The 14,039-nt window shown below is 32.0% G+C and overlaps 2 protein-coding genes across 2 annotated transcripts; both read left to right on the plus strand.

Annotated features, from left to right (window-relative positions):
- Window positions 1-2,408: 2,408 nt before the first annotated feature.
- Window positions 2,409-4,325, plus strand: LOC104084580 (peroxidase 12-like). Its single transcript, XM_009588482.4, has 3 exons — window positions 2,409-2,866; window positions 3,014-3,208; window positions 3,601-4,325. The coding sequence occupies exons 1-3, from the start codon at window positions 2,636-2,638 to the stop codon at window positions 4,219-4,221; spliced, it is 1,047 nt and encodes a 348-aa protein (XP_009586777.1). The 5' UTR covers window positions 2,409-2,635; the 3' UTR covers window positions 4,222-4,325.
- Window positions 4,326-8,346: 4,021 nt separating this feature from the next.
- LOC104084590 (peroxidase 12-like) lies at window positions 8,347-11,230 on the plus strand. Its single transcript, XM_009588492.4, has 3 exons — window positions 8,347-8,633; window positions 8,999-9,193; window positions 10,415-11,230. The coding sequence occupies exons 1-3, from the start codon at window positions 8,391-8,393 to the stop codon at window positions 11,039-11,041; spliced, it is 1,065 nt and encodes a 354-aa protein (XP_009586787.1). The 5' UTR covers window positions 8,347-8,390; the 3' UTR covers window positions 11,042-11,230.
- Window positions 11,231-14,039: the final 2,809 nt, after the last annotated feature.

Genomic DNA, 14,039 nt, shown 5'->3' on the forward strand with positions numbered 1-14,039 from the left:
AACTAGGGTTTCTTGAAGAGGGGGCCTTTTTTTTTTATCAGAAAGAGGGTTTTCTCTCAAAGAAGGAAGATAAAGAAAGGTTAAAGTCGAAGTACGAGTTGAGTAAAGAAAGTTTTAGAAGATTTAGAGTATTATGAAGTGTAAATGAAGGAGGTTGATGCATATAAGTAAAGGTATAGGCGGCTAAACTCGTGGCCATAATTACCTCGATAACCGGTAAAAGTTATGCTAAATCATGGGATGACGCGTGTTCGGGGCATTTAATGCGAAGAGACATGCGTCTAATCAATCGTCAGAAACCTTTTAGAGGGGTCAGTAAATTTTCCGCCAAAAAGAAAGTTTCTACCAAGTTCCCAGTGACACAAAGGTATGCCACTGAAAAGCAGAAGGACTATATGTATAGGGTAAAATATGTTATATTAAATGATCGCATGAGAAAATGACACGTGGAGTCGAAGACAGAAGATAGTTGAAACTAAAGGCAAGGATCCCATCTGTTACCGAAGAGAAAGATACTCATAAAGATGAAATAAATGTCTGTCACCCGGTATTATTTAATGAAGAATATTCTATAGCATTAAGTATATTGCCCATTACAAGAAACATGGCATTCACTGCCCGTCGTTACACATTCTTCAATGACCCTCATAATTGACATTAAAGAGGGGCTTGATCCCGCGATCTTGTTCCATAGGTGCAGCTATAAATACTGAATTCTATTATCATTGTAAAGGACACAGATTTTCTAGCAAACATACGCTACACTCTATTCAAAGCTTAATATAATTTTATCTTCTTGTTTTTTGATATCATTGTTGTTGTGCCCGGAAGCCTTGCTCTCGGAATTATTATTTCTGCTATTTTGTCTCCATCTCAAGGCTAAGTATTATATTTTTATCTAATTCATCAATTATTTCAGGATCAAATTAATTCACTTATCTAAAAACCACGTATAAATTCAACTGTACCATTTTACGGGTAAACAACATGTAATAAAAGTCATATATGGATAGAAGCACTAGGTCTACCAGAAATAACTTACGTGCAACTGATAAACACACCAAAGTAATAAGGGGTCATTTGTTTGGAGGAATTAAAAAAAAGTTTAGATAAAAATCAACATGAAATAAATAAAAACTTTTAGCTGAAGAGATTAGAAAATAAAATTAAATGGCTATAAAGTGGAAAATGCCTACATAACTTTCTAATTATTATTATTATTATTATTATTATTATTATTATTATTATTATTATTATTATTATTATCATCGCCTAATTTCACTGCATAATACTCCTCTGATAATTATTATTTGTCGAATCCCGACCTTTAAGAACATGACATGTATCTGTATACGGAATTTATCACCCAATAATCATGACCCGTTAATTTATATTCTTACCTTAAATTATTAATGTCGGGTTTTAGTTCAAAAATTGAGGTGAATAGGAAATGGAGGAAAAAAATAAAATTTTGATTTTCACTCCTTTACAAAGGAACAATGTCCCATATTGGCGGAGAAAAGCTCATTTGTTAAGTATATATATAGTTGCACTTTTTCTAGCTCTTAAAGAGTTGAGAAGAAGTCAAGTCTTGCATTGTCGTTGTTGGCTCGGATTTGGATTTGACCTGATTGATTAGTTTTTTTGACCAAATTTATTTGTTAAATAGTTAAATTAAATTAGTATTTCAATCCAAATCAACCGTTTACGTAATGGTAATTTGAATTTCTTTGAGTTTTCCATTTTATTTTGCGTAAATAGCTATTTATGTAATAGCCGGTTTACGTGAACAATCATCAGGACGAGTTGCACCTCTTCGTTTGAACTCAACTTGTTGGCTATAAATCCCAAGCCATTCCCTCATATTTTTCTTACAAAAATTCTGAATTCTCTTTCTTCCTTCTACATTATTTTTAACTTAAACAAAGCAACAATAAGTAACTACCGATTATTTGTGTTCGCTGAAATATTGGGGTTTGAAGTACCGCTACACCAGTGTGTAATCCGTTCTATCCTGAGAGGAAATAATCCACAACCTCGGATATTAGGAGGGGATTAAGTTCCTTAATGAAACACTGTGAATTCAATGCGCTCGAATTAATTTCTATTTCTTCTACCTTTCTGATTTTAAGTTATTTTTGTTATTGCTTTACAAATAGATAAGACTAACAATTAATACTTAACATTAATAACTAAATTTGAGATTACAATTTTCGGATTATCGGGATACAATGTAGTACCCTCACTTTTTCGAAATAAAGTTAGCATTCTTTATTGGCGGCTAACATATTTTGCTTTTCTATTTGATGTAAAAATAAAAAAGATAAGCACACTCGGTATTTGCATAATAATAATAATAATAATAATAATAATAATAATAACGAACAGAAATATGTCTTTTAATTTGTGTAGTCATTGTATGCAATGTTCAAATTGAAATATTTTAATCGAAAGACCAAAAACAGTATGACGACCACACGGCTCTTTCATAGAAAATTTCGTGATTCCTCTTTAAGTCTAAATCATGGAACAAAAAAATATCCAAGTGGATAACTTTATATGGCTATAAATTTGAGCCTTGTTCCTGCTGTTTTTGTATCAATTTAGCTAACTATTCTAGAAAGAGAAAGCAGCCATGGTGTCCACTACCTCAAGTTTTCTACTTCTTGTTCTTGTTTCTTCTTCCTTCTTTGTAATAGAAGCTCAGATACCTGCTCCAGTGAAAGGTCTTTCATGGAAATTTTATGAATCTAGTTGCCCTCAGCTTGAATCCATTATTCGGAAGAGGCTTCAAAAGCAGATCAAAGATGATGTTGGTCAAGCTGCCGGTTTACTTCGCCTTCATTTCCATGATTGCTTTGTTCAGGTAATTTTATTTATTTTTTGAAATGTTTGTATTTATTAATATATATGGTCATGATTAAAAAAAAACTACCTTTTAATTAGTTATCTTTGATATAGTGATATTTAAAAGTAGATTAATTTCATTATTGGTAAATATACATTATTGTAGGGATGTGATGGTTCGGTTTTGCTAGATGGTTCAGCAGGAGGGCCAAGCGAACAGACTGCAATTCCTAATTTGACCCTAAGAAAGAGATCATTCAAGATTATTGATGATCTTAGGAAAAGGGTTCACGATGCATGTGGGAAAGTTGTGTCTTGCTCTGACATTACAGCTATTGCTGCTAGGGACTCTGTTGTCTTGGTAAGACCAAAATTACCATTTAGTCCATGCTAATCTTGCTTTAGATCATGTTAGTTTATTTTTACTAATCAGAAACTCTTCATTTAATTTTCATAACTATATTTATATAATTGAGCAACTCACTCTTAACTACTTCTATTATATGTACCTATAAGTTAAGTTAGACTCATTTGTTAACGGCCTAGGAAATTGATTCACTCCTCATTCTCTTGCATAAATAAAGCTAGCTATGGGCCGGAGCTGCAACACGTTCTTTAAAACCTAGTAGCTTTTGTCTAAATTATTTATTTGTTTTAAAGAATGCATCGAATAGTACTATTAATTAATTTGATAGTAGCTTAATTTACTATCAATAACTTAATTAATTACTTATGAGATTATGTTCCTTTCAGACCGGTGGGCCCAACTACAATGTGCCCTTAGGAAGAAAAGACGGACGGACCTTTGCAACAGAACAAGCAACCTTAGACAACCTTGTTGCACCATTTGCCAACACTACAGTCGTCCTCAGTCGCCTTGCAACTAAGGGTTTAGACGCCACCGACGCCGTCGCTCTATCCGGGGCCCACACCATCGGAATCAGCCACTGCACTTCCTTCACCGACCGTCTCTTCCCTAACCAAGACCCAACCATGGACCAAACATTCGCTAACAACCTTAAAACCAGTTGTCCAACCGCGAACTCCAACAACACTGTCGACATGGATATCCGAACTCCTAATTTATTTGATAACAAATACTATGTTGATCTCATGAATAGGCAAGGGCTTTTCACTTCTGATCAAGATTTGTTCACTGATACAAGGACTAGGGGAATTGTCGAGAGCTTTGCTAAGAACCAGTCACTGTTTTTTGACAAGTTTGTGATTGGTATGATCAAAATGGGACAAATGAACGTGTTGACCGGTGGAAATGGTGAAATTAGGACCAAGTGTGATAGGAGGAACAAGAATAAGAAGTTTGACATTGCTACTGTTGTTGAAGAGTTGGAGGAAACCTTCTCTGCTTTTTAGTCTTTTGTTTTTGTTTCAAAAAAGCTTTTTATTGCTTTATTTGTAATAATGAGTGTCTTAGCTAGCGTAAATTCATAATAATAACCTTTTATTTTGTGATGTAATGTAAGGGCATGTGTTTGTGATCTCCTTTATTTTATTTTATTTCCTTTTTAAAAAGTTTGCATTGCTAGCTCCATGGCTGGGAATCTAGTTCTGGTGATGATGACGATGGTATTAATTAATTTTCAAATTGCAGCTTTTCCAGCTGAGACTATTGGATTGATTTGTCGGAAAACTAATTTAAAGTTGTACAGTCAAATCACTCTATAACAGCCTCGTTTATTCGTTATAGCGAGCATATATTATAAAATAACATAAAAATTCGTTCCAGAAAAAACTTGGTTTTTATAGTGAAGTATTGTATATAAGGATGTTGTTATAGAGAGATTTGACTGTAATAGGAAACCTAAATTACTTAGGATTTGATATTTGTTAGTTTATTTAATTCATATCTAAATATGATTTGTAGTCAAGAATTAATATAGTATTAAGTTTTCCTATTTTTAGTTAAATAGTTTTCAACTATTATAAATTGAGGTATATGTAGCTTATTTTATGTGTGGAAGAAGTGTGAAGAGAAGTGAGAACTGTAGGCTTCCAGATAAATATAATAAAGTATTTTTCATTAATTTATTATCCATTTATTTCAGCCAATGATGAAGGATTTTAAGATAAACCATTGTATTTTATCAAATACAAGATATATAATACAAACCTATATTGACATATATATATATATATATACCAGAAATGGAAATCATATTCCCCCTAGTTTGACTGGGAAATACCATATTTTGGAAACACTTCCCTCTTTTGCTTTATTTACTTTTTGCAAAGACTTTATGGTGCTGTTTCCTTTCGATCGGTCACGCTATTTGTACTAATCAACTTCAATTTCCTGGGGATATGAAAACTTTTTCATTTTAAAAAAAAAAAATACTTCTAATGTTACTTGCACATTTCAACATCATATATTTGTTGTAAAATATTGAATGGACCATGTTGTACTGAATTCGATTTTTCACATCCCGTGGAATTGACATCTTTGAAAGGACACAACGAAGTGAGCAAATCATATTTTGATGGGGTTGTTGGGGTTTAAAATTTCTTGTCTCAGTTTATTATTTTATTTCTTTTCTATGTTCTTGTCTCTATATCTTGGTAATTTGCAAAGAAAGAATAAATGTGAGAGAATATCCGTCTGAAGTGCTACTAGTGACACATAAATTTTCAATAATCTATTGATCTGATTCTGGACGATAAAGTTTCTATTTAAGACCTGGAGCATAAGGAAAACGCCAATAACTCAATATTCACAATAATATTTCTCTCATAGATTTATGATAATTTTGCTGGAAATATAATATAAAGACTTAGTTGATACAAATTAATTATAAAAAGCGGCAGTTCCCCCCCCCCCCCCCACACACACACACCATTAGATCTAGATGTTAGGCATTTCTTGTCAACAAGATATAATAACTTTGACTTAAACCTTGTATATTTATTGTAAAATTTATTAAATAAGTATAAATATTAGATTCATACCCCCTAAATCTAATTGAGATGTCGTAAAATTCCAAATTCGAGCCATTGACATAACGGATATCGTTTCTTGTCTATCTCTTTCTATTTCTTTTCTATATATGAAAAGTTCAAAAATCATCATATAATAATCCAGAAATTACAATAGAAAAGAAATAAGGGAGGTTTGTTTTCTTGTACGTTCATCACAAAATATTTCTAGATCTCATTCTTACTAAAAAACTGAAAGAAGCCTTTTATAGAAGCTTTCATTTTCGTGCTTATCTTAATTATTGGTTTAGTTTATTTTTATTTCAAAAATAAAAAAGTAAAAAATAAAAATTGGGTTGCGCTATATATAAAAAGAGTATACAGATTAATTAGTGGATGTAACAGACAAATGATTAAGTTAAAACGGACAGCTATATAATTTTCACCGTTTCTCGTTGAAATAAAATATAATTTACCCATCGGTAGATCTATTCCCCTCTCTAAGAATATAGTTAGTGATGGCATGTCCTCATTTTTTGATGCTTCATTTTCCTCCACTTCTCCTCGTTTTACTTTGTTGTCGGCTTCTTTACTCCTAGTTTCTAACCTAATACATTGAACATTTGGCCCCTCTATCAACATCATATCTAATTTGTGACGTGATTTGATTTACAGAAATAAAGGTAACTCAGTGATGGAAGAAAGATGGTGAAAAAGACGTGAGATTCTACTATCCGTTAGTGGAGGAAAACAATTTTTAAAAGAATAGATGTAATTTTTGGGAGAACTAAAAGTGTAAAAATGTTGAAAATATGGAGGGCTATTAGTGATCAAGTGAAAAAATAAAGATGAATCTGAGTCTGTGTCGAAACATGAGTCATTTTGGATTTTTTCTCCCGCACGACATAATGTTAGTCAAATATTTTTGTTCTATAGCCAATTGCTTAGTTAGTCATTATCTTCATTATATTTATGAAGTAGGTATAAGTTGTCATTATTTTATCATAATTTGTATCAGTATCATATGTATAAAGCGACATTATGAGAACACAGAAAACATTTATAGAGTAAATTGAAACATCAAGATTAATAGTCTAAAATGTTATCTGGTTTGAATTAATGCTTAATTTGTTTACATACAATTCTTAGCTAAGAGGTATGCAAGTGTAAATAAAAATTACAACTTGAAATCAAAGAATTTTGGAGTACGAAAAATCAATTGAAAGTGATCAAAGACAATTAGGATATGGTTGGTGCGATGTAGTTAGTAAAAGTCTAAGGAGTTGTTCCTTGCTGAGATCACACAAGCATTTATCAATATTTGCTCGCTTCTTGCACTTAAAATTGTTGCAGCTTCTGGTTTTCTTATTTGTTTTATTGAAGTGAAAAAGAGATGTCTCCGGAATGTAAATTTTAATTTTTCGTATGGGATGGATTTTTTTCATTTTTAACCCGTATCGAAAATTATTTATATTTGATAGCCGAAAAAGTATATAAAATTTATATAATTTTTGTATATAATATATATATATATATATACACACATTTCCGGTTATTATTTGAGAGATGCTTAGATTACCTCGTTGCTTGTTCTGCTTAAGAGGTTTAATAAAGTTTCCCCTAACAGTTTAAAAGGCTAATCGAATATTTTTTCTAAAAGGAAATGTAATAAATAGGGTGTACCGGTGTCAAATGTGGATGGGTTGTATTTTAACAAGGGTTGTATTTGACGGGTTAAAATAAGCTGAATCAATAAATAAGTTGTATTATAATCTGTTCAGTGGTTATAAGGCAACCCGTTATATAAAGTATTATGTGTTCATGAAGGGTCTGTGAAAGGAATACACCTCAAGGGATGTGATGTACACAATCTACCCTAATGTAAGCATTAGTGGCCAGAGACGGATCCAAGATTTAAATCCTATGAGTTTAATTTTAAGATTTTTAACATTGATTCCATTATATTTTTAAAGTTATGGGTTCATATCTACTATTTTTGTAATTTTAATGAATTGTTACATACAAATTTTTTACTCCGCGTCGAAAGTTATGAGTTCAGTTGAACTCGTAGCTAATACGCTACATCTGCCTATGTTAGTTGCTACTTCCAAACTCGAACTGACCTATAGGTTACGGTGGAGGCAATTTACTATTGCTACAAAGCTCTCTCTAATATTATTTAAAACAAAATCAAATATTTTCATGATTCACCACTCTGAATAAACAATTTCCAAGAAAACCTGATATAAGAATTATTACTCAAATATTTGTTTTTTACCCCTCAATAGTCGAAGTTGCTAGATCGTCCAACAACACTATATTTGCTTCAAAATTAAGTGTTGTTTATATGCTCTTCTTCAAGGTTTAATTTATCACCGTGCATGCTTATGATATATACGTATTTTGGAACAAAAAGAAGGTATACTATTAAGGTAAAAGAGGCAATTTTTTAAAACCATTTTTCCTAGCTTATGGTACGTATATGACAGGCCATTAATCCTAAGGGTAAAATTGAAAAATAATACTACTAATAAGTAACTTCCTTCCGGCTATAAATAGACCGTAGTGAATGTGAACCTTTAGCAATAATTAACCTCAAAAGATCAGCAATAATGGCTTCAATTACCCTTTCTTCTTTTGCTGCTTCACTTTTGCTGATCCTTTCAGTCAACTTTTATCAAACAGAAGCTCAAGGTACTCAACCAATTGTGAAAGGTCTTTCATGGACTTTCTATGACTCCATTTGCCCCAATGCTGAATCCATCATCAGAAGCCGCCTCCAGCAGGTTTTCCGGCAGGATATTGGCCAGGCTGCCGGCCTTCTTCGCCTTCACTTCCATGACTGTTTTGTTCAGGTATTACACTAACTCTAAATTCTAAAATATTTATACGTTCAAGTCACTTATAAAGTAACTTTATGAATAGTATTAAAAATCTTTAAGGTCAGTATATATATATAACTTAAATTCATTCTCCAACATAATGGAGATATAAACTGATAAATGAAGTTTCGAAGTTGGTTACATTTGATTTTCTTTAGTAAAACTTTGAGGTGGAGTGGAGATGAGATTCTTGAATAGTGAAACAAGAAAGACACAAAGAGAGAACTTAAAGTTTTCAGTGAAGTTGTAACATTGTACCTAAACGGTTTAATGTAAGGTAATAACGAACTATCATATACAAACTTACAAGATAATTATGCGCCATTTTTGATACACAGGGTTGTGACGGATCAGTACTATTAGATGGTTCAGCGAGTGGACCAAGTGAGAAAGATGCACCTCCCAACTTGACTTTAAGACAGCAGGCATTTAGGATCATTGAAGACCTTCGCCGCCGTGTGCATCGAGATTGCGGTAGGGTGGTCTCTTGTGCGGATATCACTGCCATTGCTGCTCGCGACTCTGTTTTCTTAGTAAGTTCACATCACTAAAAAATTACTCGCACCTAATATATATTAAATCGTACTATTTATCATGTTTACGTCATAAACTGAGGATCCCCCTTCCCTTCCGCAGTTCCACTTTGTACATATAACAATCAAGCTCGGCTTGATTGCTCAGAAGTAGGTATAACAGCAATTCTATATGAGGATCCCACTTCCACTTTGTACAAAATATTCTTTTAACATATAACTAAACTTTTTTCTTTCAAGACTTAATTTAACTGAAGTTAGTTTTAAAATTTTTGTGAACTTATGACATGAAGCAGAAGACTTTGTAGTCGTGGAAAATTGGCCTATATTTTTTAGAATGTTTGAGATCCTTGTTTAAAAATTTTGGATAAGATCGGACTCAAACTAGATCAAGACTGTTCGAGAAGTTAAAGACCGTTCGAGTAACTAAAAGAAAATTCGTGGCCAAACAACTCAGAAGCGTATTTCTAAAGTTGTTCAATGTGATAAAGCTTTATGACAAATAATTCAATAAGCTATAGTACAAAAGCTTCAAACAATTGCCAAGTATCACTTCTCAATAATGTTCGCATTCAAGTGTCAATGTCAATGAGTTTTAGCTAGACTGACACACCATTAATACAATGTCAATATCTCGGAGTAGCAGCTTTTTTTTTTTCATTTTCTTTTCAAATTTTAGACTCCGCGTTAATTAGTTCCCCTCACCATGAAGTGAAGAATTATTTTTTAATTCTTATAAAAAAGTTAAGAACTAATAGGACAGTTTTTTTCACGTGACAATTATACGGCATCAAATTAGTTTGTAATTAATATTTTTATCAGGTTATCAATTACACCCATTTATGGGACGAACCTCGGATTTCGAGAGTCAAACTTCTTAATGTTGACCTTGAATTTAGACATAGAAAATTTTTTGAAACAAAATTTATATATTTGGAAACTAAGTAAAAATACTATAAATCACAATAATTAGCAATCCAAAATATCTAAAAGCATATAAAAATTGCGGTTAAAGAAAAATTGAGATTCAGAAATTCGAACTCCGCCACATATATTGGGACGGAGGGAGTAATTTTTTACCATAAATATTCATATAATCATGATCTTATAAGTTTATTTGATTATGCAAATATTTTCAAAGTATCCTTCGTATTGAAATTAAAGAATTCATCAGGCTTAACATGAAGTAATTAATATCTCTATTCATGGATAATATTGCAGTCTGGTGGCCCTGATTATGATCTACCTTTAGGAAGAAGGGATGGACTCAACTTTGCAACAAGAAATGAAACCCTAGCCAACCTTCCACCACCTTCATTCAACGCTAGTGCCATTTTAACTTCACTTGCCACCAAAAACTTCACCCCAACTGATGTTGTTGCACTTTCTGGTGGCCACACCATTGGCATTGGACATTGCACTTCTTTCACTGAAAGACTTTACCCTAACCAAGATCCCTCCATGGACAAAACATTTGCCAACAACCTTAAAAACACTTGTCCAACCTCAAACTCCACGAACACGACTGTTCTTGACATTCGATCACCTAACAAGTTTGATAACAAGTATTACGTTGATCTCATGAATCGACAAGGACTATTCACATCGGATCAAGATTTGTACACGGATAGAAGGACTCGAGGCATTGTTACAAGTTTTGCTATTAACGAGTCACTTTTCTTTGAGGAATTTGTGAATTCCATGATCAAGATGGGGCAGTTGAATGTGTTGACTGGGACACAAGGTGAAATTAGGGCCAATTGTTCGGTCAGGAATTCAGCTAATTATAATTTGCTGCTTTCTACTTCTGTTGCAGAAGAGCAACAAAGAACTTGGTCAGAAATATAATGTAGCCCTTTGTGGTTATTCTAGCTACATGTGTGTTGTCTTATTTTTTGAAGGATAAATTAAGAAAGAGAGTACGTGCCATGTTGGTTGTCTTTGTTTAGAACTATGTGTGACAAGAATCTTTGTGAAGACAAGTGTTTTGTCTGAGATGTACTCTGTACTATTCAATAATACGTAACACTTTCGTTACTACTTTAGCCAATCTTAATATCTGTTACCCACGTATTGTTTTGATGAACTGTGTTTTATGGTCTCGATTAGTTTCAGACTTTCAGTCTACCAAAGCTGCTATACGTGTATCTATATCTGCACTAACCTTACTTATATTTATACAGTATGATTTATGTTATACGACTGTATAATGAAATTTTACACTATCAGTGAAATCTAACTAGTTATATTATGTTCTCACTTAAAAGAACAGATTTGATATGAAAAGTTATCAATTGTAGTAAATTTACACGATTTGTAGAAAAACATATGCATTGTTAATATACAAAACTTACTACAATCTCCGACCCTTGCCTCCATTTTCTCCTCCAAAATGGAATAAACTCCAAAATAGAGTAAAGTTACTCCAACCATTACTCCATTTTTTACTCCAAAAAAAAATATTCCATTTTATATTCTTCTCTCTTCAATATTATATTATTATCTTTTATTTAAATTTTATTTTTTATTTCTATTAAAGAAACTCTTATCTATTTTCTTTTTTTACATATTCATCACATATAATTTATATTCCTTATATAACCATTTAATATAAAATTATTTTATACCATAAATTTTTAAAGAATATAATTTATAAGCAAATATTATATATTATATATACTAACGGATAATTCAAATAAAAGTGAAATCATTGAGATACAAGATAATTAAATACATATTACAATGTGGTAAAATTCAGATTAAATACTACATAAATATTCAACTTTCACCTCTAGTATGCTCTCATAAATGATCTATTAATGCATTACGAAATGCAATATGAACATCTTTGTTCTTAATTTGCACCATTCCTATTTTGAGACGATTATACATTTTATAGTTGTTAATAAAATTAACTTATAATTTTACATAAAAATAATAAATGCACGAAAATTAATTTATCAAAATTATATGCCAAAATTAAGATGTAAAATTAATATTATAAAGAAATTACATAAACAAAATTAGATATATATAAAGAGATAAATTAAAAGAATTAAATAATAAAAATAATAATAATATAATAGGGAATAGTAATAGAGGAGATGAATAGTGTCACTCCAAATTGAAGTGCCACTATTTATCCCCATTTGGAGCAAAAAATAGAGCAGCATTGGAGACCAATTTTTCCAAAAACCAACTGTTGCTGTCGAAGATGGCCTCATATTGTACCATGTGTAAAGTATTAATGGTGCTTTATATGTGAGTGGGTCCAATTTCTTAAATTATTGGTGAACCAGGCCCATATTAAATGTCCCAAATTCATGAGGGGGGCAAATTTAGTATGTCATTGTTAGAGAAATGTATGTCTTCGGTAGCTTCCAAAAATAATAGCCGACAACTTTTTTTTTTTTTTTTGCATTCTATATACAGATAACACACATATTTTATATATTTTTGGCTAGCAAATATAATTAGTTCTAACCGGCCGTCAATTATGTATTTTTCCCCTTTTATTATTATCAAGCAGTCATGCTAAGAGTATTTTCATTTATCAAACTTAATTGACTCCTAAAGCAACACAATGTATTCATAGGTCACTGATAGATCTTTGTCGAGAAAGATACGAGGCCCTTGTTCTACTTGGGCGCCTAAATGTTGGACATCATTAGAACTGATCGAGAAGGATTGAACCAAAGCCTATAATATTTGTCATCAAATGGATAAGTGAATGATGGGGATGGCCCAAGTTTACCCCATTTTGTTTCCTATCAAGTAGGCCTCCCAAGTCCAAATCTGTTTTAACTTAGTTATTGCTATCGTTATTAATTATGTTATTATTTTCTTATGGGAGAAATTCAAAAATAGCCAGGTATACAAGTGATAATTGAAAAATAGTCACAGTTTCAAAAGTAATCTAAATTTAGCCATTTTTCATGTATAGATAAATCTGAACGAAAATACAGTTCAAAATCCGGAAAATATTCCAGCATAATATACTGGAGTTCCAGTATAATATACCAGTCCAGCATAATATGCTGGAAGTTCATACACAAGTGCTCCAATCTCCGGTATATTATGCAGGAACTTTCCGCGTGTTGGAGTTCCAGCATAATATGCTGGAAGTTCACCCATGTGCATCAATCTCCAGTATATTATGCTGGACCGGTCCGTGTTGCAGCAAAATAGTGGCTATTTTTCAATGACTTTGCAAACGCTAGCTATTTTTGAATTACAGTCCGAAAATTGGCTAGCCCGTGCTATTTTTACTTTTCTTCTTGTTATTTTTACTCTTGTTGTTTTTCTTTTTTTCATTTTTATTCTTTTTATTATTTGTTTAAATAGTGTACCGTTATGTACTTTTAGGTGTCAGAAAGTAGAGAAAAAAAAGTGGAAAAAATAAATTAGATCTCCCTCCTCGTCCAAACCCATACAATATAATAAAAGACTAGAACGAAGAAAAACCGAAACAATGAAAAAGAAAAACCGTGTATATAGTCAGATACCTTTAAAAAGTTATGTACATGAAAGGAAACGAATTATGTAAATAAAAATTCATCTTCCTATTTACTTATTTAATTTAATCAATTTAATTAATTTAGTTTATTAACCTTTGTTTCATTCTTTTGTACAATTCACCTAAATGCCGCTTGCCGGCGGTACTCTTCTTGAAACGCCGAATATGTAATCAGAATTTGTCTACTCCTCTTTGTTCTCATTCTTTCACTCCCGTTATATATTCTCACAGACTAGTTATGAAAATCACATCCACAAAAATAGCTATACATTTTGAAGAAGAAAAAACACTAGAGGAAGCAAAAAGATGGCCAAGGCAAATGACAGAGTT

Source organism: Nicotiana tomentosiformis, chromosome 4 (genome assembly GCF_000390325.3).
Source record: "Nicotiana tomentosiformis chromosome 4, ASM39032v3, whole genome shotgun sequence".
Lineage (NCBI taxonomy): Eukaryota > Viridiplantae > Streptophyta > Magnoliopsida > Solanales > Solanaceae > Nicotiana > Nicotiana tomentosiformis.